At 47.6% G+C, this 25,901-nt stretch overlaps 2 protein-coding genes across 11 annotated transcripts in view; one reads left to right on the forward strand and one right to left on the reverse strand.

The window, feature by feature from the left end:
• Positions 1-25,901, forward strand: part of PGS1 (phosphatidylglycerophosphate synthase 1) — a 51,025-nt gene that overhangs the window by 13,641 nt on the left and 11,483 nt on the right. For 6 of the 10 annotated variants that reach the window (XR_012664814.1, XR_007352383.2, XM_048817321.2 and 3 more), the window contains exons 7-9: positions 3,285-3,818; positions 9,535-9,683; positions 13,153-13,295. Coding sequence is in view for 6 of the 10 variants with exons in the window: in XM_048817321.2 (XP_048673278.2) it covers positions 3,285-3,818; positions 9,535-9,683; positions 13,153-13,272 (803 nt within the window). In the remaining 4 variants the exon portion in view is untranslated. Of the gene's footprint in view, positions 1-3,284; positions 3,819-9,534; positions 9,684-13,152; positions 13,296-16,516; positions 17,324-25,901 lie in introns of those variants that run through there. The other 4 variants (XR_012664816.1, XR_012664815.1, XM_048817319.2 and 1 more) reach the window with 3 other exon arrangements.
• The window catches only part of DNAH17 (dynein axonemal heavy chain 17), a 101,256-nt gene continuing 91,675 nt past the window's right edge, over positions 16,321-25,901 (reverse strand). The window contains exons 76-80 of the mRNA XM_075119151.1: positions 25,535-25,717; positions 23,162-23,344; positions 19,469-19,612; positions 18,148-18,373; positions 16,321-16,698 (exon numbers count right to left, since the gene is read on the reverse strand). Coding sequence (XP_074975252.1) covers positions 16,451-16,698; positions 18,148-18,373; positions 19,469-19,612; positions 23,162-23,344; positions 25,535-25,717 — 984 coding nt within the window. The 3' untranslated portion in view covers positions 16,321-16,450. The remainder of the gene's footprint in view (positions 16,699-18,147; positions 18,374-19,468; positions 19,613-23,161; positions 23,345-25,534; positions 25,718-25,901) is intronic.

A 25,901-nucleotide genomic window follows, 5' to 3' on the forward strand; every position in this document is an offset into this window, starting at 1 on the left:
AACCAAGATTACTAGGAATTGCCAGACTGGATCTGCCCAGAGGTCTGTCTAGTCCAGTATCTTGTCTCTGACAGCGGCCAGTACTAGCTGCTTCAGAGGAAGACGCAAGGAACCGCAGAAGTCAATTATAGAATAACCAGCCCGTAGGGTGCATTTCTTCCTAACCCCACTGGTTAGTAATTGATTTAGGCTCTGAAGCAAGACGGACTGTATCCTTTCCAAGATTCTTAGCTATATTAATATAGTTCCCTATAAATATCTTGAGGGCATGTATGACTCCAGTCTGTTTTCAGTGAATAGTATTCTGCAATCAGATGTGTTCCTGGCTTTCAGATAAGTGCCCAATTGGAAGGAGGCAGGGACCCTATGGTGGAGGAATGGGCAGATGGGGTGGGTGGAGGAGAATATTTCAGATGACATGTGGTACTCTGGTAACAGGGGGTTTGTGTGTGTGTGGGTAAAGCTTATGCTGTGGGAAGTTATTGTACAGTGCATTGTCCAGAGCATTGGACCCCTGTGTCTTAGGGAAGCAGTACTAAACATAAGTCAGTGTCCAGTACTAGGCACACAGGGCTGTTGCCATCTTCCAAGTGGAAGCCTAGTTCAAGAACTGCCAACTAGCAAAGCTGCTTCCTGGCAGCACGGTGTCTGGAATGTCAGTAACATTCCGATGTGATGCTTCCAAAGCTAAATGTAATAGAAGTAGATGGATCCAGTGAGCAATGACAACCCTCCAGCAGGCTCATTTTGTGTGGGATAATCCTGGAGGCAAACATGCCTGATAAAGAACCAAGTCCTTCTTGGGTTTTAGCTGGGAGCTTCTTTTTGGCAGGTAGCATGCAAATATTTGTCTGCTGTGTCTAATCAGATAAATGGTCTTTTCCAAGTGTAAAAGAGCAGCGTCTAGGCAACTAGTCAGTGGGGTGTTAGACCTGTGAATGATAAACACACTAAGAGGCCTAACACCCCACTGACTAGTTGTCTAGACACAGCTCTTTTACACTTGGAAACCTTGCTTCCAATGGGGATAGATTACTTTAGTGCTTGAGCTAGTTTGATTCAGTCCTTTCTAGTTGTTTGGAGCAAGTATACACCCTCTGGGCCCTGCCAACCTTCATCAGCTTGCTTTACAGGTTGGTCCCTACTAGGAGTCTGGGACTAATTTTTAAGCCCAAGAGAGAAGCCTAAGCATTCTTCAGTGGGTAGTTAGTGTTAAATGGCTATATTAAATGTAGTGTGTAGCTCCCAGAATGGTGGTAGCAAAGGGTGCTTTCAGCTCATCCTGCCCACTATGACGTAGAAGATGGGCCAAACCTACCAAAGGAGGATCAAAAGGAAATGTCTCTCTTGAACGAAGGATGCACGTCTTCTTACTTTGTAGCTCCCTGTTATCTTCCAGACTTTCTTGAGAGGCCAACTGTTAGTGCTTATTGTTGCTGTTCCTAAACTGGGCAGCAGGGGTCACTGAAAGTGACCTAAGGGTCACCCTCCCCTTGAGAGAGGAACAGTCCATGTCAGCAGCTGTTTAATGTTTCTTCCCCAGCCCATGGGGATCTGGGAACTGCTCTTCTGCTTAGGGGCATGTTGTTCTGTAGCACTACAGGGTGGAGAATATCAGACGTGGAGAACTGAGTGAAATCAAAGGGAGGAGACGCTCTGAATTGAGCCACGTTGAAGTACTGTAGGCAGGCCTTCATCCATACGACATGATGTGGTTGTGTCTCTGGGTGTGTGGGTGTGTGTAATGGGTGACAGTGCTGTCTGGTGGGGATGTAGAGGGCGCTCTTGCATTTCCCCATAGGACATGTAAATTTGCTGAGTCAAATCACTGGCTCTAGGTAATGGGATTCAGCAGGAGAGGAAGGTGGATTCAGCAGGAGAGAAAGGTGGAACAAACGTGTCTCCTTCACAAACCCACAATTCAAATTGCAAATTGAGATTCATAGATACACCATAGGCTTGTTGAAAGAAGAAAAGGAGTACTTGTGGCACCTTAGAGACTAACCAATTTATTTATTAGGCTTATATAGGCTTGTTGCGGCTGCAAATGTGTGTTTTCCCAGTTCTAGTCCCAGCAGAAGAGACTGGAGATCCCTTTGTTATAAAGTACAGTAGAAAGTTGCTGTGATCCTTTGGCTGGAGCAAATTTCAGTCCCTAAGAAAAGTCCCAGTCTGATTCAGAAGGGATTGTTCTGCTCTGCAGTGAAGTTGTAGGTGGTGTATCAGGTCTGTATCTGGCACAAACAGGATCCTGCACTGCACTCCTGGTAAACAGCACTTTACTGGCACTCAACTACCACAGTGTGGGGTGCGGTGTAAGAACCTGAGCAGAATAGGGTGGCATCAATTGAGTACTGTCCTGTGGGGCCAGATGGAGCTAGTGTCTGCAGCTTGTAGGCGACAGAGAACCTTTTGTACAAAAGTAAATGAGTGGCTCTTAGTTCCCTCTGGCATTTGCCTAAAATCCCCATCTGGAAATTCTGGTGGCACTTGATTCCTGAGGTTTTTTTCCAGAAGGTTCCCCACTAAACTACCTATCAAATAGATAGACTGTGCAAATATAGGGTTGCCTTTGGAACATTCCAGTCCTCTTCAGAGGACAGCTGTGGTGCATAGCTTTCAAGGACAACCATTCTGCCCCAGCCCTGCTCGTAGCCTTTTCATTTCCCACTGAGCATGAAGCTGCTGCCCATGTTCAGGCCTTCCTTCTATGAAGGCTGACTACTTCTCCCTCTGTCGTGTGCTGCCCTAGCTGTGCTAATGTCCACATTTCTGTCTTGGAGAGACAGCATGCAGTCTCCATGGCGATGGTCTCTTTGGGTTGCTTCCACTGTGGTCCTTCTGCATGTAGTTTCCCTACTACATAGCTCTGTATCAGTGATACTCAGACCTCAGTGGTTCAGGAGCCAAACTAGAAAACAACATTACCCAAAAGAGCCACAGGAGTGTGAATTCATTGCTTCATTTACCATACAGCAGTGTACTCCTATTTAAACAGCACGCCAGGGAACTAGTTAGATTTTATATTACATATATTATTCTCACAGCAAAGTGACTGACCAAACATTATTATTTTATCAATTACAATTGGTTAATAACATAGTAAAAGCCTCCTGATTGGTTAATAACTTCGATTGGTTAATAATGAAATCACACCGTGATTTCGTATCATGGGCTGTAAAGAACCGCAGGAGACCCATTAAAGAGCCACTGGCAGCTCGCGAGCCTCAGCCTGAGTGTCACAGCTCTATATCTTCTGTTAGTCATTCCTTGTTTTCACTCAGGAGACAAGACGACATATTGTGAAGTGGCAAATAGGAGAGTAATGGAAGTGATCAACGCTGCCAGGACACGACAAAAACTCCACACGCAGACTTTTCATGGGAGGAGATCAGAAGGAGATCCGTTATTGCCCCAGCAAAACCCTGATGCAGGAGGGGACCAAAAAACAGAACCGGACACCTGGATTTATCCACTAATTCAAATGAAACCCTTTGGGATTCAAATAGACGAGATAGTCACAGAGACGTTGCTGACAGAGGCAGAGCGAGGTGCCAGAATACACCTCACCACTGGTTACTTCAACCTCACGCAAGCCTACATGGATCTCGTTCTGAGCACCAGAGCAGAGTATCAGATTTTGCTGGCCTCACCGGAGGTGAATGGGTTCTTTGGTGCCAAAGGGGTGGCAGGTGCCATTCCTGCTGCCTATGTTTACATTGAGCATCAGTTTTACAGCGAGGTGTGCTGCCTTGGCCAGCAAGACAGGGTCCAACTGCGGGAGTACTACAGGAACGGATGGACTTTCCACGCTAAAGGTGAGACAGCCTGTCCTTAAGAGGCCTTCTGTAGAGAGATTAAAGGTTAGCATAGATACAGAGCATCAGGCCAGTGAGAGGCTGGGTGGGTGCTTCGTCCAGTTCTAAGCCATATATCCCTGTCAAACATACTAGGACCAAAAGATGCATAAATCTGGATGGTTCAGGGGACTGAAGATGGAAATTGGTCCCTCATCTCTAGGATTCTGGTTCAGGTCCAGCCCAGTCCCAAGTCAGTAGTGACTAGAAGCAATTATTATTTAACAGTTCTTAATTATTGGCACTTTGAGTAGAAGTCAAGGATGGACTGAGCTCCCCGCTCCTCTGAGCTGGCCTCTTCATAGAAGTTTAGGGTAGAGGAATCATAGTGTAGGGAAATCATGCACTGTATTAAATTACAAAATTACTTTACCTCTCACAGACATGTGGGTGGGGGGGAAGAGAGTGGTTCAGACTACACTTGGTGGGGGAGAAGAGGCATCTGGTTCTGCTCATGATAGTGGTAGCAGTTCTGATTCATAGTTTCTCAGTTTCCTGTTGCATTGATCTAACCCATTTACAGAACAGGAAGTGATGCAATTAGTCATAGAATCATAGAATATCAGGGTTGGAAGGGACCTTAGGAGGTCATCTAGTCCAACCCCCTGCTCAAAGCAGGACCAGGTCCTAGTCCTGTTGTAAGGATGTGAAAGGGATTGGAGTGCAGGAAATTGGCAGGATCTTCAGTGTAAACAGGAGCCACAGTGACCCAGCAGTGACTCCAATGTTCTGGGGTATCTAGGGGATGCGTCCCTGACCATCTTTACAAACCTAACGGAGGGCTGGAGGTATATAGGAGCATTTCCCTCTGTTGTACAAGAGAGTTCATCACACAGAGAACAGCATGGCAGAATATGTAGAGATGAGTAGGCAAATACATATGTGACCACTTAAAGGAAGTCCCTGAGAGAATGCTTCCAGAGGGCCCCCACGAGGAGTCATGTGCCAACCCATGTGGCCACAGTAGTTTCTGAGCAGTAGTTGGGGGAATTGGCCATGCCCGCAACTACCGAGTCCAACACTGCTCAGACTGGGGCATAAATTCCCCACTTCAGTTCCTCTGTAGTCTCCTGCCAGAGCAATGAGACCCACACTTACCTGCTCTCCAAGTAGTTATACATATGTAGTTGTAAATTGTTTGTGATTCATGAATAGTTTTCATAGTTGAGTGTTGGTAGGAAGTCTGTTTAATTGTTGTGTGCTTTCGTACGTAGGACTGCTGTGTGTGGAGTTGAGCTCACCACTTTGCAAACAACTTTTCTGTCTCTCTAGGTTGTTATACAGCTCTATCCCATAGCATCTGACCTTCTCACAAATATTCATGACTTATCCTTGAAGCATCCCTGTGCTGTAGGAAAGTATTATACCCGTCTTGCACATGGGAAATATAGCCCCAGAGAGATTAAGCCACGGTCACACAGGAAATCTTTGATATCCCTGCTATTCAAGTCCTTGGTTTCACTGAGCTCTGCTGATGGCCTTCAACCCCAATGCACAGCACCCGCTGCTATTCCAGTTCTCCTCAAGTAAAGCTGGCAGTTTTGCCAGGTCATGTGGTGGGACACCCTCCCCTCGAGACAACTACAGGGTCACTGCATGCAAGATCTCATCTGGTGTTAATGTTTGTTTCCAGAGTCAGCTTTGCACTCTGCTGAGGGGCCTGCTAATCATCTGCAGCATAAATCCAATTAGAACAGAGGAACGGTGCAGCTAGTCCCTTGAGCCAGTGTTTTTGGAGAATGTCTGCCTGTCTGAAGACACTGGCTGTTAATGATTGTGGGAATGGCACTATCTACCCTGGTTCCTGCAGGGCTGCTCGGAAGAGGGTTCAGAGGTGGTGGAAGAGGAAGCTGCTGACTAAGGCCTTCCCTTGACTAACAAATGTGTGTTTTTCCACATCTGTGCTATCAGTGGTGGGAGCATTAGTGAAGACAGCTGCAGACCTTTTTATCAGCATGTCCTCTAACCTGTGTATGCAATACCTATGCCACAGCTTACATTGCTTGTAATACCTGTACAGGAGAATGCTTACAGATGGGCCTAGAGCAGATGCATCCGTTCGGAAGAACCTGAGCCTGCTTGCCTGGGAAGTGGTGGGTGTTTTGGTTTCCAGGAATTACATGCTCAGGTGTCTATAGAATACTCATGCTGCTGGACAATGTAAGTCTGCAAGTGGGATTCCCCAGGGCAGACATAGAGTGAGCTAGGAAGGAGTGCATTGCTTTTCCAATGTTCCTGGGGAGCAGTTCTTTACCACATGGGATTTGTCTTTTTAGAGAAAAGCCAAAGCCTTTCCATGCACCTTAGAGGTCGATTTGTTATGTTATCATATGTGCAGGAGCAAAGGAGTCTTACTGAGCTTCAGCAGGACCAGTGCTGGGGAAGATGTAAACCTGAAGAAACGTGGTGTGTCAGCCATTTAGATCTTGTTTTCCCTTCTGAGTGCTAGAGGGCCCGTCTGCAGTCCCCATTTCTGGTATAGTTTGCCCTTTGGCTGACGTGTGATTCACCTGACTTGTTCTTCTGTGACCCCCGGCAGCAGAATGATGCTCAGGACTGCAAATGGGCTGAAAGGCGGGAAGCAGGAGGGGACCTCGAGACAGTTTGAAATAATCAAGCATAGAGTTTGGGTCTTGGAACAGGGTGTGGGATCAACCCCAATTCTCTCTGCTTCTCAGCAGCAGCTGTGCATCTTGCTTCCTTTGTCAGCCTTCAGAGGAAGGCACCCTTTAATCTCTCATAGGCCTGGCTCTTCTATGCTACCGTGTTTTGGCCATGCAAGCCCTGGTTAAACACTTGGTGTCCATACGGACAATGCTGCACAAGCTTTCCCACTGCTGTTGTGGTTGAACTTGTCCTGAGTAAGGCTAAGTGCTCTTACATCTTGCACAGTTGCAGCGCCAGTGTGCATGGAAAATGTCAGTTTTGTACCTAAGGAGATTTCCATGGCCCGTGTCTGAGAGCAAACACACAGTGGTGCCAGGTAGGTGTCCTTTGGGACCCAGATGAAGATGCTTTATTGCCACTGAATGAGGATTGGGAAACTCTGCCTTTCCCCTCCTGGAAAAGTGAGTCATTGTGTGAGCAAACTCCTCCTGGCACAGTCACAAAGCCAAGGCCACAACAAGGGCTGCAGGGTTCCCTCCCTTGGCTACATGAGAGAGGGAGGTGACTATATTCTCCCCTTAGTCACTACCCCAGCTTGGCAGGTGGGTTCCTGACATCACTTTCTTGCCCCAACCCCAGCTCTAGATCCGTTATCTGCTGTTACCAGACTAGCCCTATCTGGGAATCTGCTCTAGTAAATCAAAAATGATTGTGGGAAGCGCTGAATCTCTGCATAGTTCATGTGTTTCTTTGTGGATTTCAGGGGCTCCCTGTGTGGACAGTGTCCAGAAATTCCTACTGGGCCCAGTGGGTGTGGTAGGCATGGGGAGAAGCCTCTCATTGGGCTGTGGTATGGGCAGCTGCCATTCTTGAACTGGAAGGTGTAACTGAAAGTGGCATGGGGGAGGCTGCTGGCTTTGTGGTGCTGTGGGGGTGGGGAGTATGTTACAGGAACAGGCGGTGAATCGGCAGCCTCTTACTCAAGGCATTCTTGGAAGTGCTCTTGGTCTGAATTAGGAAACCTGCGTCTATTCAGGGACTAGGTGGTTTTTAAGCTATAGCTTCTCTGCTGTGTTCTTTGTGTGACTTGTGGGCTGGGAAAATGCATCTGTTGTTAGGGACACGCCCAGGACTTGCTTGCTCTCCACTAAGCGGGCACATGCAACTCCCTTAATTCAGCTTCTGTCCAGCAAGTGGCCTTTCAGGCTTCCTTCAGCCATAGCTTACTAGCACCTCTGGGTGTTCTTCCGCCCTCCATCTTACAAATGCTGTGATGTGCCCGAGACTCTCTCGGGGCACTTCAGCTACCAGTCCTGGGCTTGTGAACTGCTTTCCTGGTTGCATGACACCAGACCCTAATTCCATTTATATCTGGCAGGGGGTGGGTTTCCCTGGGGCTTTAGGGTATGTTTCTCTTGTGACTAGAGTTGGAAGAATGAAGAGGAGCTCTCCAGTATCTTTGTTTGGGAGCTGGGAGTCCCAGGAAATTGGATTGTGCTGTGCTATAAATAGGAGCAGTTTGAATTTACCCTCTGGTGGTGATCAAGGGAACGAGTGGGTATGATCATTTGTATCTGCCCTTTTGGTAACAATCTTGTTGGAATTCACTGGACAGAGCCAGCCAATGCCATTGTTCAGTCTTCATGATGCCATCTCTTGCAGACTCTGCCCTCAGGACTGGGTAATGTAACTTACCAGCTCTCAGTCCAAGAGGTTTTTAGAGGTAACCTCCGAGGGGGGGGGGAATTGAGCTTGTGCCCCGCTATGGTATGGTTTTTTCCTTGCTGGGTGGAGAAGGTCTGAAAGCCATTATAAGCTGCAGAGAAAAGGCAAGGCTTTCTGCACACGCGCACCGATTCCATTCAAAGTTTGTGGAGAACTCAAATGAAAAAGTTACAGAACTTCCCAACCACAACACCCAGGGAAAAGTCTGAGAGGTAAAAGTGTTCTTGCTAAAGATGAGGGTATTCTTTGCCAGGGTGCCTGCTGGTTACTTAAAGAAACACAAAGACTTAGAGAAATTGGAGGAATGTTGTTCAAACCCTTTCATAACATCTGACACCAGTGAGCTGGTTACCATAGTGCACAATGTTACCTTTAGATAGTAGTGCACTGAGCCAGTTTCCCTTGCACTCACAAGCTATCTGCAATTGAGAGATGTGATAAGGGAGCTGCTCACTCCCACCTGTAGTAAGGAGAAACTGAGATGTAAAAATAACACAGGGGTGAGGTCCAGAATGGCACTTAGTCCTGTTGCTGCCAGTGGAGTGGGCCTGTGGCTCCACGCAGGGAGGAACAGCCCAGAGCGCAGAATATCACAGCATTCGTGCAATGCTGCATAGTCCTCTGTTTCAAGAGGGCAGATCTGTTAGAAGGTGGGAGGGGCAGCATTAAGGATGACTGTTTTGTTGATGGACAGACTTGGGGGTTGCATGTTGCTGTGCAGATGTGGTCTCTCTAGGGGAGCATTGAAATAGCCATGTTTCCAGAATATTTGTCGGTGTTGTGGGGGGGAAATGGAAACTGAGTCAGGATTGCTGTGCAGATCTCCAGGGCCCAGGGGATCAAGAACTCTCTTTCCAGTCACTGAGGAGAATGCTGCAGACACATTTCTCCAAGGTATTTCCTGTGTGGCCTTTCTTTACTGGATACTAGCCATTTGGGGTTATGTTTGGAGTCTTCACTGTTAGAGCTGCTGTGTACAGTTCATTAGGCTTTAAAAATGACAGTGGTTACCCTTGGGAGTGTCACTGATGAGCTCCACCCCAGGGTGCCAAAGCCACTTTGTCCCTCAGAGCACACAAAGTCACAAGTGTAGAGAGCCAGAACCAGGTGTAGCAGAGGGCTCTACAGGGCTGTGCCGGGCTCCACAAGGCATGCTAAGCTGTTTTTATAAGGAAGCATCTCTGTTTCCTGAGAGCTTGCTTTGTGTCATTACCACTTGCCATTCCTGTAAATCTAATAAAGCATTTCAAAATAAATGAAAAACATTAAATAAGAGCAAGTGTTGGAGGCTACCATGGTCACTTCTTTTGTCTGCCATATTTCCTTTCCTACTCTTTTCCTGCAGGCCTCTGGCTGTACCTGGCAGGAAGCAGTCTGCCCTGCCTGACTCTGATTGGCTCTCCTAATTTTGGGTACAGGTCGGTTCATCGGGACCTGGAAGCTCAGGTTGCAATAGTGACAGAAAATCGTGACCTGCAGCAGCAGCTCCATCAGGTTGGTGGCAAATGTGAGGAGGTTTCATAGGGTGGGGGAGTGTTGGTGAGGTGATTGCGTTAAAATCTTTAACTACTATAATTTCAAACCTTCTCTAGCATAGGAGAACTTGAGGAACTGTCAATTAAGTGTCTATTGGTGAGCTGTTGGCTACAAGTGCCCGCTTCTGGGAACTAGAGGCCATAATGAGAGTGGACAGCTGAATTGGGCCCTGGAGGCTAACCAAACATAGATGAGCCATTCAGAGTAAAGCTCCTTATTCTCATATATATACGCTGCACATTCATGCCTTTCCTCCATGGTTTGGGCATCTGAGCTTGCAGAAATGGAATTCAGGTTCCCTGAGTTGCTGACCTTTCACCTGTAAAGTGCTTTGGATCTTAATTGCTTTTATCAATCTACTTGCAACCAAAAGTGTGTCTAACCCCATGTAAATATTTATATAAACCCCACCCTGGCTGCCTTCTGATGACTTCCTTTTTCACAGGATTTGGGGGTGGGAGAAGGGAAGGGGATCTGCACTCAGCATCTCCTTAACAGTAAGAGAATTTCTGTCCTCCTCCCAGGAAGAAGTGTGGTCCTGTTTTTAATCCTGACCGTATGCTCTTTTTCAGTGGTTTAAAGATCAGTGTTCCAGCTTAGCGTATAGTCTCCCCTTGTCATAGTGGCTGTAAAGGGGTGGGCAGCTTGGGTTGTTTGGTATCTTCTTGTCTTCTCTATTAAATTGTTTTCTCCAACTGTCCTGCTTTTCAATCTAGTCCTGGAATTGGCATCACCCTGAGTAATTCCTGTGATACCAAAGTGTTCAGCAGTGAAGCAAATTGGATCAGTGCATATGTTTCATTTGAAGCTTTGCAAAACTCATACTGGATAAAACTCAGGCCTGGCATAAGAAGGCTCAGCCTCCATAAAAATTGATGGGAATTGCATCTCTTACCCCAGAGCTGAATTTGGCCCACTGAGTCAGCCTCATATCTAATCCAGCAGGGTTCTCTGTGTCTTACTGGAAGAGTCACATGAATGTTTCACTTTATTTGGCCTCTATTTGTTTTTATCTGTAATGAGAAAAATCCATGGAAATATTTTTGTAATGAAGGGATTGTGTAAAGCTGTGAGTGATGACTGCAGTGACCCAACAAAGCATTTTAGCTAAGTGCATATGGCTGAATATCCCCACTATACTAGAAATGACCTGGAATTTGACCACCTGTTTCACTGCTGTTTGTGATCTTTGTGTGGAGACCGTACTGTGCCGAGATGAAATCTAACAGAGCCTCTAAGGAATCAGTCTCTCACTTCCTCCTTCCATTGTACTGGTTGGTTGGAATAAGTGTTGTAGACATTGTGCTGTTTTGTGAACTATATGCAAAGCTCTCAATGAAGACTTCATTTCCAGATCTATGAACAATTGAGGGGTTTGGTCCTTCCAGTATTGTGAACCCCAGCATTAAAAAAACATGAGAACCTAAACTGTATTTAAAATATCTTTGCCTTCTCTTCTTTGAGCCTTTAAGGTTCATGTTTTCATGCTTTTCTTCACAACCAAGAGGGTAGAAGCTTTATTTTTGTTAAACTAAAGCTGTGATTTTGCCAATTCCAAGGTGCAGCTTTAAGAGAAACAAATATTGTGATCTGGCCCATACTGTTCTTCATTTGTGAAACTCCTGTCCAGTGTGAATCATTTCTCTATCATCTGCCCTGGTGTGATGTGGGGAGGCCCAGTTAATTGCATTATGGGAGATAAATCATGTGTCTCACATACGGTAACTAAGATCTTGTAGTCCTGTCTGTACGTAGGGCTAACAGAAAAAGCACAATCCCTGGGGCTGCATAGTACTATATTACAGATTTTGATGGGGTGTCTGAGTCCCTTCTCTTCCCTACAAGTGGCTGTGCCGGTCCTGACCTGCCTTTTTTACTCTCCTGCAGCATGGGATCGCTCCCGGTTCTGACACCCCTGCAATGGGGGAAAAGCAGCAGGCTTCGTTCTGTTTTTATTTGGAACCTTTGTCACTTTTAGTTTGTTTCCTTTGCTGCTGATTGTCAAATAACAAATTAGACAAATATTCTCCTGTTAGTACAGGGGCTGGTGATGAAAATGCCTGAAAAATGTACACTCCTCAAATGACTGACCTTCGGGTACCAGTAGGATGGGGGCTGCTGTGGAACTCAGTACAACTACCCAGTCCTTTCATTACCGCAGTCCTATAAATTGTATGGTTTGACATGCTTCCAGTGCAGATTACTCTAGTCTGAAGGAAATTGGTGATACATTTTAATAACCACTCAACACCTGTATTGTAATCAGGGCTTTGGAGCTGTGCTCTGGCTCCACTCCAGCTCCAGGCAAAAACTCTGGCTGCTGCAGTGAGTGAACCAAAGTAAATAATATTTTGTTACAAGTTTTGAGTCTCAGTACAAATAACTGAACTGAAACTAGACTATTGGTATTAAGTGATTGGCACCTTGCCTCTAACGGAGGGTTTTTAGTGGGATTTGCAACACTCTTCGTTTCTAAAAACAGGCTCATTACTGCCGGAATCTTTTACGTTCAGCCCTTTGTGTTTATTTCCCATAATTTGTGGTTCCTTTCCTGATGTGTCAAAATTCAGAGTGCTTACGGGCTCCATCACAGGGAAAGATTTCTGTAATCTGTGGAGTAGAAATTGAGGTATTTTGCTACATCTGACAAACGTCCTGGTTCTTGTTTGCAAGTAGAGTAAAACCAGAAACCTTGCTAGTTTTGCAGAAAGAGCCACTTCTGCCTTTGATCAAACCACTGCTTTTCATGTGCTATGTGAAATGTCTATTGTAACAGAGATGGTTCACTTCCTCTTCCAGTCGTATTGTTTATACTTTAAAGGCACTTACGCATTTCTGGTAATTTAATTGAAATCATGACTGCATATTCATTTGAAAACACAACACTGGAGCTGTGTCTAGGATGAGTTCTGCAAACCAGTCTCTTGAGATTAACGTCAGGTTTCCTTTTCAGGCAATTACAGCTAGGGGTTTGACTTGTGTTATTCCTATAACTGTAGTTTAGTTAAGTAATTAGGAATAGCTGTACGGCCTGATCCCACAAAGCCACCCACCTTGGGCCCTTTGTTGAGTTCAAATGTTCGGGTTCTGAGAACATTTCTCCAGAATAAGATGTGAATGTGGCTCTTCAGAATGCAGCTGTCAAGCCTCAGAATGCTGCTGCAACAGGCACACCTCAGGGACAGGTGCCATGTGACATTCCCCGTGCTTACAGCTCAGTGGCTGGGCTACTTGTCTACAATTTACATCACATGGAGGAGCAGGCTGGGTTCTTTGTCCCTGATGTGTGTTCAGACCTGTGAGAGAAGGGTGACATGCCCCTCTGGCCAGGCAAAAGCTGTGACTGTAGATGCACCAAATTTGGCTAGGGTGGTGGATGATGTGAGGGAGCGATGCTGAAACTGGCTTTCGGGATTTTGTCTTGTAGGAGCAGGAGCAGCTTTATCTCAAGTCAGGTGTCGTGTCGTTGTCTACATTTGAACAGCCAACCCGCTACGTAAAGCTGTGGGTGAAGCTGGTAACGCCTCTGATTAAGAACTTCTTTTGAAAGGAGAAAGGATCCTCCTCTGGGTGAGTCTGAAGTTGTTTTGCTCCAGGAAGAACTAAAGCTGCAGGAAACAATACTGAGTTGATTGCACTTATTAATGCAGCCCTGTCCTTTATAAGGAGGAAGAATCAGCCCAATGCTTCCCTTGCATGGGGAAGGTTTTCAGTGCAGTGTGAAGCTCTTTCCTGAGGGCCTATATTCAATTTCCATTTGAGTGGGTTATGTCTCCAATGCATGTTGTAGTCTAGCAGTAACTAAGGTTCCTTTTCAGGAACGGGGAGGGAGGAGTCCAAGTTATCCCCATGCATTGATAAGACTTTCTCTTCTGAAATGCATCTCTTGCAGTGGGGACTCAGCCTAGGGTCAGGCCTAGATTTTACCCTGGCCAGCCAATGGGAGACATTGTGGGAAAATCTCAGCTGCTCTATGATCTCCTGCCTGAGTTGGGATTGAAGTCAGCATAACCTCTGGCTTTTGCTTTGTAAGGTTGAGGTCTCCTCTAAAATGCCTTTATCACGTGAATGTTGGCTGACACAAGGTCATTTGCTGTCTTTCCTCCTGTGGCATTGGACTCGCCCCAGTTAATCCCCTAGACTTGGTGAAAATGCCAACTCAGACTTTAACTTTCACCAATTTTCATTCCCAAGAGCCTTAGTGTTGGAGCATGTGCATGTGTTTTCTGGTCCTTTACCTTCACTCAACTCTCAGGTTCTGGTTGCTGTGGGTAAGTGCCTGCCACATCAGGGTAACTGGTTCTAAACTTCCTCTGTATCCAGGGATTAAAGAACCAGCACTACTAAGGCCTCATAAATGGCCAGGTCAGCCCTGGACCACAAGCAGCCTGGCAGTTGCCTATTGCCATAAGCATTCCTTCACAGCTCTCCTCTCTTGGCTAAAGTCAGTGTTGATACTTGAAATAGAAGATATTAAAGCGCTGGGGTTTTATCATTTTGTCTTCAGGCAGCTGAGCGCTGCTAGCAGATGTGAAATAGGAAACTACTCCATACGAAAGGGAGAGAGCAGTTGGGTTCTTCTGGGTGGTCAGCCCCTAACTGTCAGTGCTGAGCAGAGGTTCCCTGGCTGCCTGGCCAGGCTAGTAACAGTTGCAGTAGGGTTCTGGAGGCAATGGCAGTGGCATGAAGGCAAACCAAAATCCTATATGCTCCAAACAGCTACACTATGGGAGCTTGCTTCTGCTTCTGCCACAGTGGTTCCCTCAGGGGTAAAAGGGGAGTTAGCTTTTATAGTCCCTGCAGACAGTACCAGCAATTAGGGGCCTCCTATCCACTGGTGACTGGCCTGAGAATACAAACCGCTTGCCACTCCTAGTGCTTTGAAGAGCACCATTTGTCACCTTTCTTCTGTGTCATTTCTTACGAGTCTTGTCTAAAAACAACTCTGGCTGTATTTCAAAGGGAGGCTGTAGTGTGTGGTCTTGTCTGACACAACTTCACTTCTGGGAGCACAGGGACAGATAGCCATCACATCCTAGAAACAGAAGGACATGTGCTTCCTGACTGACTTCCCACCCAGCTAGCAAAATGGGTAGTAAACAGGGAGCATGGCCAGAGTGTATTCTTTATGCAGCCCTTTGGTGCAGGTGCTGGAAGGCTTAATAGCAGATGCTTAACAGTTGATCAGGGTGACCTGTGTGCACCTTTCCACTGTTGGGAAGTACAGGATAGCGCGGAGGCTGTGTAGAGCAGTAGCTAAGGCACTGGACAGTGACCGTATCTGGGCTCTCTTCCTGTCTCTGTTTCTCCTTCCCCTTTTGTCTGGTCTATTTACTTTAGAAGCTCTTTGGGGAAGGGACTGGAACTACAGCTCATGGCCCAGTAGGGCCCTGCCCACAGGGGAGCACTCATGCAAAACAGAGACCTGAACAGGCACTGAGTTCTGAGGAATCCAGATGGCCACGCTTTAACGGGGCTGTGTAGTCACGGCACCAGTGCTGGGAGCACTGTAAAAAACACCCTCCACGAGAGGCGTAGCTCCCCGTGCTGGGGCACTGTCTACACTGCCACTTTACAGTGCTCAGGGGCATGTTTTTTCACACCCCATGAGTGAGAAAGTTTCAGTGCTGTAAAGTGGCAGTGTAGACAAGGCCTTTACTTTGGCTTCCTTCTTTTCGGTGCTGGCATGTAGGGCGTGTCTACACTACCAAGTTTTGTTGATAAAACTTACGTTGACACAACAAAAATCGCCAAAGGGTGTTCACACTTGCTCCCTCTGTCGACAGATCATGTCCCACATGTGGGACACAATCATCATTGACAGGGTGAGCAATGCACTGTGGGTATGTATCCCACAGTGCAGTGTTGTGGGAAGGAAGAGCTGAGCGCTCCCGCAGCCAAGAGTAGCATCATGAGTAACTCTGTGAGCTCTCTGTGCTGAGGAATGGCAAAGCCGCACAGCAGTCTGCCTGCTGCTGTGTCCCTAGTGCAGGGTAGAACAGGAGCATTCTGATGATTTGCTCTCCGTTTGTTCCCCAAAGGAAGCAACGCACAGATACTTCCCGGAGCTTTGAAAGGGGAGGGGCACATGCCTGCAGGGCAACAGAGCGATCAGGGCGGGCATTGTGGGATACTGGCAGAAGCCAGTTCAGTCGACAAAACAATCACCAGTGTCTACGCTGGCTCTTTGTCGACAATAAAGGGAGGGGGAAAAGACAAAAGTCTCTCATAGGGGTGGAAGTTTTTTGTGACAAAAGGCCAATTGTAGTGTGTATGCTCTTGCTGTTTTGTCGCCAAAAGGCAGATTTTGGGGACAAAACTTGCCAGTGTAGACAAGCCCTTAGTGCTTTAATGTAACCCCATACTGGCATGCTCTGATGTGTATCGTGACACCAATCCACAGTTGGCCAGTTGTTTTATCCACCCAGGCACTAACAGCATCATCTCATGCTTTACTGTCTTTCCACTGCGTGCATCCGATGAAGTGGGCTGTAGCTCACGAAAGCTTATGCTCAAATAAATTGGTTAGTCTCTAAGGTGCCTTTTCTTTTTGCGAATACAGACTAACACGGCCACTACTCTGAAACCTGTCTTTTTATTGTCACTTTGTTAAAATACTTCGGGGCAGACAAAAAGTTGGGTGGTGTTTCTGACTAATGGGATTAGTGTTGAGCTGGGTACTACTTTGGCATGTGGAACAAGTGCTTTGTTTAGGCTGTAAAAGTTTAAGCCTGTAAGAGCAAAGCAACAGCAGCAAGAATCCACTTAGCTGACTTCTCCTTTGTCTTCAGATTGAAGGTCCAGACATAGGTGGGGCCTCGCATGCGTGTCTTGTAGACAGGGCACTCGTAGATGTTCTTGGTGTCCATACGGTCCACAGGGATGGCTCTGATGAAGATGACTGGCATTGAGGGCGTTAACTCCTTCAGCCGAGCATCTGTGATGACACCACTAGGAATGTCCCACCGAGCACCTGCAATGTTATGGCTCAGTCAGAAGGTGTTCTATTTGTTGTATCTGCGGGGTGGGGTGGGGGAAGAGTTGTCCTAGAAGCATGGTTAAGGGTCAGCTGGAGGACCAAAGGGCAGTATTGAAGTAGCCTGGGCTTAGTCCCCCCAGGCATGTAATTGGCATTTCAGAGTGACTAACAATATTACTAGGGATAAGATCTCTAACCACAATGGTCAAGTCTGTCCTTACTCCCCCACTCTAGTGTCCGTGTTAGGGGGGACTGCACAGCTTGGGGAAGAATGATAAATATGGAAACTCTCCCATGTAGTCTGCTGGGCATGGACCTAAGCTTGACAGTACAGTGATCCTGCCACTGGCCTCATCCCTCTGTGTTTATTAGCTGTAAGGGACCTCAAACTAAAGCTGAGACATTCTCACCTAGACTTCCTGGGTCCAGTCATATATAAATAATGTAACTGTGACCCAAGTAACATCAACTGTCCTGCTCTGAGGTTCAAGTGTTGCTGTATTAATTTCCAAAATAAATAAATACTTACGGTCACTGTTTGTCTGTTAATGAGGGCTGCCCTCTGCTGGCATGTTTCTGACAATGATGCACAATAAAGGCAGCTGCTACCCAAACTGAACCTGGCTGCTCTGTTAATGGATGCTGTTTATTGCAATATAAATGAGCTGACTATAGTTCACACTATGCTCCTGCTGTGGTGGCAAGCATCAGTTATTCCTTGACTACTGCTCAGGGAAGACTAATTACTACTTAGTACAGTAATGAGTGCATAAGCAGGTAACTATCTATCTGTAAAAAGAAGAGGAGGACTTTTGGCACCTTAGAGACTAACAAATTTATTTGAGCGTAAGCTTTCGTGAGCTACAGCTCACTTCATTAGATGCATACAGTGGGGAGATAGCTCACGAAAGCTTATGCTCAAATAAATGTGTTAGTCTCTAAGGTGCCACAAGTCCTCCTTTTCTTTTTGCGGATACAGACTAACACGGCTGCTACTCTGAAACCTGTTTACCTTAAAGTTTAGCCAGGACACACTGGGCATTAAGCTACAGGAAAAATCATGTCATTCTGCAGCACTGAGATAGCACATTGTCAGGTGAAGTAGAAGCTCTTGAGTAAAGATCATAGGTGGGGTGTAATTATTATCGCAGCAGAAAAGTACAGGGACAGAGCACAGTATAAACCCTGCTAGAAACTGCTTCATCAGACTGAAACTGCTGCCTCAAACCAAGCCAATTCAGGAGCAAGGGGGAAGGGCCTGGATCACTTACTGTAGGGCAGGACAGCAAAGGCTGAGATGTGAAGAAAATTAGTACATGGTAGCAGAGTGCTGGAGATTAACATTCAATGTTCAAAAGTGGTTCTGAGGAGCAAAAACTGTACAAATCCAGATTGCATAGCATTTGCTGGGCTAATTGTTCAGGATTGAGCCTGGTCCTGTACCTTCCATGAACAACCCATGCACATAGGAGCCTTCTCGGGGTGGAGCCGTCATATCCTCTCGGTTTTTCTTGGTCACTTCTACTGAAAGACACATCTTGTCAAGTGGCCATTCATTCTTTCTGGCCATAGACTGCATGATAGCTGTGAGGAAAGACTGGGGATTAAAGAAGCCTGCCAGCCACACTGTTGTGGGTAGTGCAAAGTCAGTCGTCCAGGCCTCTAGTTCCTGAAAAATAAAGCAGCAGCAGTTTAAAGCCAAGTACACAGGCTGTGGTGCATCTCTTGAACTGGCATGATACATGAGACTGGTGCCTCCATTTACTCCTGTAATCCATTTTGGGAGAACTGTCTTTACAGCCCCTCTTTGATTTAGGCCCCCAGTCTTCAGCGGATTGTGACTTCAGGAGGGACAAGTTGTGAAAGTAATCGCATGTGGCAGACAAACACCTGGAGTAGGTCTCCAAAGAATAACCCTATCTCAGCAGAGCCCCTCTTGGGTCTGCGATGCTGCAGGTGGACATGGTAGTCACCAGGGAGAGGGGACCAAGCTGAGACTCTTTGGAAAAACGAAGGCTTTGTCTTCAGTGAGGCTTTGCATCAGTTGCAGCCATTGCTACCACTGCAAACCTCAAGTGCAGGTGAAGAAGGTTGTGCTTTGCACCAGAAAAGCTCATGGCCATTTCATGTAAGCAAAAACTTTGTTGGTCCAAAGTGCAGCTTTCAAGAGCTACCTTTTGGGGTTTGTACTGATGCAGCTCCATTAAGTGGCTGGGCATTAAATGCTAGAATCAGGGCAAATTTACAATGAAGATTACAGATTTAGAATTAGGGTACTTGCCCTTTACTGGACTTGACTATTTGGCACCTACCACCCTGGTTTGTAATACTAACTGTGTATTTAAGAGAAAAGAGTCCCTCTCCACCTTCCCTGCTTCTTCAAAAGCCCTGAATTCCAGGCACAAGTTGAGGCAAGAGGGGCTTGCCATCTCTTTAGAACCTCAGCTTCAGCACGGAAGGATGAAGATGTAGCCCTGGCTCCTATGTACACTTAGCCCTTCTTAGTTCAGCACTGTGCTTTCAAGCCATGGGGATCTCTGCATCCCAGGATCCTGAAAAGCAAGCTCAGATTTCCTGAGCTACTGAGAAGGGTTTTAGTACATACACTTAGATCCTTGCAAGCAATTCAGAGCATCTTCATATGCCCAGCCCTGGCCAGACGACAATATTTGTTCCATGAGCAATAGTCTGAAGAGAGATCTTTGGCCCACAAAGAGCCGTACACAAAGTACCGTGAAGAGAGGCTGGAGGTGAGTGGACTCACCCGGACCCGAAGCAGTAGGTCAGCATACCAGGCTCCCAAGCCAAGTAAGGAGGGGTAGGCCCGGTTTGTCCAGAATTCAGGCACATTATCATAGTAGAGAGCATTAGACAATTCCTCCATGTCTGTTGTGATTGTCAGCTCACCCTTTGAAAGGAAAAGAACCATGATTTAGTTAAACAAGAATTGACTCATTGAGTTGGAACCCCCTTTGAGAGCAAAGCTCTAGGCACACTGCACATCAGTCACAAGGGGCTCAGCAACTGTTTCTGGAGTTGTGAACATTGTAGCTTGGTTTATTGACAGGGAGCAGTGCCTATTTTTGAAAAACAGGGCATTTTCCATCATTCCCCAGCTCTGTCTTTAGTCTTCTCCAACAGAGAGGGCCCCATCCCTTACACCTGGGGCTCTACAGCAAGTCCAAGGGAGTTCAAATTCCTGTTAGAGATTTCTCCCCCAATACGTATTTGCAGGGACCCAGAGCAGCCTTTTTCAAAACAAGCCAGCATTTTAGGCAACTGGGACATAGTCCTTAGATCAGCATTGTAAAGCCACATGTAAGACAGGCTGTATCAGCAGAAGCAACTGCCCCATCATCCCCTCTGCAATCCAGCTCAGTCTCCCTCGGTGTATGTGTTTATACCTTTGTGCATGTGCACACACTCACTCAGGTTTTAGGCTGCAACAAACCTGCAGGCTTCAAAATGAAGGAAAGAGGAGTGTTGGCTGCCTTACAATGACCCGATGTGACGAAGTGGGACTGTTCTTAATGTTTCCTCTGAATAGTGTGGGGGTGCCTCAGTTTCCCCTAGGCAGTTCTTAAGTATCTAGGGGGTGGGGTAAGGGTGTATGATCATTGCAGAGCCCTAGAGGGCAGGTGTATGCAGGAGTCTGGACACAGAGAATGGCCAACACCCTGTTTCCTGGCAACTAATGGCCTGGGCCCTTCCCCCCCTGCAAGGTGAGAGCTGAAGGGTTGGAGAACAAAGGAATCAGGTGACCTCCTGGCCCGGGAAAGGAACAAAGCCCAGAGGAGGAGGGGCTGGAGGGGTTTTCAGTTTGGGGCTGGCTGGGACATGGAGTGAAGTGCAGACGTGGTTGTCTGGCTCACTGCCCCCCAAAATGGACCCAGCTGAGGGGTCCCGTTCTCTGCACCTGCAAGCTCTGTTTTAGACCATGTTCCTGTCGTCTAATAAACCTTCTGTTTTACTGGCTGGCTGAGAGTCACGTCTGACTGCGAAGTTGGGGTGCAGGACCCTCTGGCTTCCCCAGGAGCCCCGCCTGAGCGGACTCGCTGTGGGAAGCGCACGGAGGGGCAGAGGATGCTGAATGCTCCGAGGTCAGACCCAGGAAGGTGGAAGCTGTGTGAGCTGTGTGTCCTGAAGACAGGCTGCTCACAGAAAGGCGACTGCCCCAGAGTCCTGACTGGCTTCATGGGGAGCAGTTCCAGAACATCGCCCAGGGACTCCGTGACAACTGGTGGCAGCGGTGGGATGTACTGCACCCCGTGGATGGCGCTTCCTGCAGTAAGTGACTGGGGAGCAGTAACACGAAGGGGGATTGCCGAGGACCAGGCCTGCTGAAGGCTCAGAGAGGAGCGGTTTCGGGGGGCGGTTAACCCCTGGGAGTGTGTGAACAGCTAGAAGGACTGTGCAGTAACAGGGTTCCCCTGGGGATTGCAGCGAGCAGTCCAAGGGGCGGAGGAGTCTGCAGCTCGACCCTGGCAAAGAGGTGGTGACCTGGAGAAGGGCTGGCACACTAGGGGTTCTCCCTGGAAACCGTGGGGAGCCTGTGAGTCCACAACAACTTGGGAGGAGCGGAGTGATGGCCTGTCACCGTCTCCTTAAGAAGGACATTGTCACCCTGTGCAAAAAGAGAGGGTTGAGCATTGGAAAGTTCACCAAAGCAGAGTTAATCGTGCAGCTGGAGGAGGATGACCGCTCTAAGGAACAGATTCCTGACCCCAACTGGGGCTATAGCAGGATCTGGGAGCAGCTGAAGCGGGAGCCAGGCATCGCCAAGACTCCTGTCCCCGACCAGACGGGGGTCTTCACGATCGGGTTCCCCATCGGGGGATCAAGACAGACGGGAGTGGAGCTGAGTCCGAGAGAGCAAGAGGACTGTGAGAGACAGCGAGAGCCTGAGAAAGACCTGCAGAAGCAGCAGCAGCAGCATGAACTGGCGGTGGTGGGGTGGAGAGGCCTAGGGGACCTCCCCGGGGTGAGTGGGGATAGATCCCGGGGGGCCAGTTCCGCAGGGAACCTCGAGACTAAATTGCTGCCCCTGGTTAAGGATGGGGGGGAGGTGGATGCCCACCTCACTGCCTTTGAGCAGGCTGGCGATTTGAACCAAGGGGGCCCTGCGGAAAAGCCCCGGTGTCTAGCTCCCTTGCTGGGTCCCAAGGCCACAGACTCCGTCAGCCAGGTGGTTGGGGATGTGGACAGGCTCCCACTCCTGACCCCAACCTATATGTCTGTGTGGAGTTTCCTGGGGCCAGGCCCCCCGGACCTCCAGTGGGAGCAGAAGGTGATGGTCAATGGGGAGACATTCTTGGGGTGGCCAAAGGGCATGGGCTGCATAAACCTTCCCACATGCGGCCTGCGAGTGCTATCGACCACCCTGACCTAAGGGAGGGCGTGAAACTGGAAGGGCCTGGTGTAACTCCTACCAAGGAATGGGAGAGATGCTGGGGCATCCATGGGAACGTTGGTGGCTTCGAACTTCCCCAGGTCACCGGCTAAAGTGACCCTGCTCAGTTCGATCTCGAAGGGGGGAGAGATGTGACGAAGTGGGACTGTTCTTAATGTTTCCTCTGAATAGTGTGGGGGTGCCTCAGTTTCCCCTAGGCAGTTCTTAAGTATCTAGGGGGTGGGGTAAGGGTGTATGATCATTGCAGAGCCCTAGAGGGCAGGTGTATGCAGGAGTCTGGACACAGAGAATGGCCAACACCCTGTTTCCTGGCAACTAATGGCCTGGGCCCTTCCCCCCCTGCAAGGTGAGAGCTGAAGGGTTGGAGAACAAAGGAATCAGGTGACCTCCTGGCCCGGGAAAGGAACAAAGCCCAGAGGAGGAGGGGCTGGAGGGGTTTTCAGTTTGGGGCTGGCTGGGACATGGAGTGAAGTGCAGACGTGGTTGTCTGGCTCACTGCCCCCCAAAATGGACCCAGCTGAGGGGTCCCGTTCTCTGCACCTGCAAGCTCTGTTTTAGACCATGTTCCTGTCGTCTAATAAACCTTCTGTTTTACTGGCTGGCTGAGAGTCACGTCTGACTGCGAAGTTGGGGTGCAGGACCCTCTGGCTTCCCCAGGAGCCCCGCCTGAGCGGACTCGCTGTGGGAAGCGCACGGAGGGGCAGAGGATGCTGAATGCTCCGAGGTCAGACCCAGGAAGGTGGAAGCTGTGTGAGCTGTGTGTCCTGAAGACAGGCTGCTCACAGAAAGGCGACTGCCCCAGAGTCCTGACTGGCTTCATGGGGAGCAGTTCCAGAACATCGCCCAGGGACTCCGTGACACCCTGTAGTTAGTGGCAGAAGAAGAGAGACTCATAGTAATCCAACAGCTCACATTACCTTGGTACCAAACCTGAACTGAACATTTAGTTCCATTGACTTCATTTGTAAAGGCTGGTATATTGAAAAAAAACCAAACAACATTACCTAAGTTACTACCATGGTGTAAAACAGTATCAATGTCACACACCTTCAGCCCCAAATTTAACTCTTTCAAAGAGCGTCTTATTTCATTTGTCAAGATGTTCATTCTTTCACATTCCTGAAAGGCTACCACGACATACGGGGTCTTCTCTGCTGCTTTAGCCATGATTTCCAACATATTAAATGGCTCGGGTAGCTTGTCCATGATTTCATCTAGGACTTGTTTGACCTGTAATATGTAACACCATCAAACATCTTTAGCAAGGGAACAAATTCTATTAAGAGCTTTGACACAGCATGTTAAATGTCATTCTTCCATTGATTTAACATTTTCTGTCTCCTGAAAGAAGCTCACTAATGTTTAATAGCCTAGAATTAAATTGTCCAAATGAACTTGGCCCATAGAGTCCACCAGAGCCTTAGAATCAAGAGAGCACAAACTGGGCAACGCTGGACTTGCCCCTGCACAGGCCGGCTCTCAAAACCATCAGGGCTTGAAGGGGCTCCTGTAACGAAGCTGGTGCTGCTCCCATGACTCCGAGAACGAGCGGCATGGTACAGCAAGAACCCAGCACAAGAAGCCTTTCAGCTCACCCAGGGGAATGGCTGCAATGCGCACTGCCTGATTAGCAGACAGCCCACTCTGTGACTATATCCTTTGTGTGGTTGTACACGCCACAGACCTGTTTACTGGCAGCCAAAGGGATATCAGCAGAGCTCAACAAAGAAGTGGAATGTAGCCTTAAAGACAGAGTGTTCTCGGGAAAATTAGTTGTAGCAGCTGCCTGCATTTCATTTTTATGGTTACAAATGTCACCTGCTCATAATCAGCCCATAAATACTCTCTGCCACCTATCTCAAAGTACAGTAACTGAGCAAACTCCCCACATCACTAGTAATATTAATTATTTTACAGGCGCGGTGCTAGAATCATAGAACTGTTGGAATGGACCTTGAGAGGTCTTCCAGTCCCATCCCCTGCACTCCAGGCAGGACTAAGTATTATCTAGACCATCCCTGATAGGTGTTTGTCCAACCAGCTGTTAAAAAATCTCCAGTGATGGAATCCACATCCTCCATAAGCAATTTATTCCAGTGCTTAACCACCCAGACAGGAAGTTTTCCTAATGTCCAACCTAAACTGCCCTGGCTGCAATTTAAGCCCATTGCTTCTTGTCTTATCCTGAGAGGTTAACAATTTTTCTCCCTCTTCCTTGTAACAACCTTCTATATACTTGAAAACTGTTATGTCCCCCCAGTTGTCTCTTTTCCAGAGTAAACAAACCCAGTTTTTTCAGTCTTCCCTCATAGGTCACGTTTTGTAAACTTTTAATCATTTTTGTTGCTCTTTTCTGGACTTTGTCCAATTTGTCCCTATCTTTCCTGAAATGTGGCACCCAGAATTGGACACAATACTCCAGATGAGGCCTAATCAGCGTGGAGCAGAACAAAAGAATTACTTCTCGTGTCTTGCTTACAACACTCCTGCTAATACATCCCAGAAGGATGTTTGCTTTTTTTTTTTTTTTTTGCAACAGTGTTAACTGTTGACTCATATTTGGCTTGTGATCCACTATGACCCCAGATCCCTTTCTGCAGTACTCCTTCTTAGGCAGTCTTTTCACATTTTGTATGTGTGCAACTGATTGTTCCTTCCTAAGTGGAGTACTTTGCATTTGTCCTTATTGAATTTCATCCTATTCACTTCAGACCATTTCTCCAGTTTGTCTAGATCATTTTGAATGTCAATCCTGTCCTCCAAAGCACTTGCAACCCCTCCCAGCGTGGTATCATCCGCAAACTTTATAAGTGTACTCTCTATGCCATTATCTAAATCATTGATGAAGATATTGAACAGAACTGGACCCAGAACTGATCCCTGCAGGACCCCACTAGTACAACTCCGGATCCAAGGGGCAGGGTGGCTAATGTGCTTTGGAAATTCTTTGGTCCCACTGTCTCTTTATCCCCTGGCGGTGGGGGTGAGCAGCTCCCAGGTGCCTTAGGGCTCATGCAAAGCTGGGTGCAGGACTTGAGGCGATGGGAAGTGGCTGCCAGCCAGTGCAGCTGGAGGAGGAGATGTCGCTTTGAAAAAAGGAAGCCAGAGAAATTAACCATTTCCTCTCTCTCCTGCCCTACAGAATAATGCAGGAGGCTGCAACCCTCTAAAGCTCTAACAGGAGTGCCCCTGTTCAGTTGCTGTGCTAGTCCATGGTAGTGCTGGGAATGAGAGTTTGATCAGGAGCAGTGAGGCACAAATGTGCATAAGAGACTGTTTGAGGTTCTTTCACTGGTGGGAAATGGGGCTATTACAGTATGGAGCCTCCTCTTATTTGGTGTGTTTGTTTCTTCAAGAACAAACCAGTGGCCGTAGCAGATTATTTCCTGGTTAGTACCGAAGGACAGAAACGTTTCCTACCTTTTCCTCTCGGGACACACCCGTCCCTCCTCCAGCATCAGACTCCTTGGGCTGCATTTCCAGAACTGTACGGAAAAGCTTTTCAGAAGTGACAGTGAGGAAGCCAATTTCAGCATTGGGGTGGAGCCCATAAAGGTATGGGCTCTCTGGGGGGAGGTTCTCATCAATGTATTCATGATAACCCTAAAAAACAGGGCAGATAGCAAACACTGAGTGACTAGATGCATATTCCTAGACAAGGCTTTTAAGACCTTTGGGCTCATCTGGCCCTACTCCATCATGGAATAGGATTCTCTGGTATTCCAACCTAGAAAATATCTAAACCATCTCACAGTTTCCCAGTGAGGGTGCTGTAGACCTACTACCC

Source organism: Caretta caretta, chromosome 14 (genome assembly GCF_965140235.1).
Source record: "Caretta caretta isolate rCarCar2 chromosome 14, rCarCar1.hap1, whole genome shotgun sequence".
Classification (NCBI taxonomy): Eukaryota; Metazoa; Chordata; order Testudines; family Cheloniidae; genus Caretta; species Caretta caretta.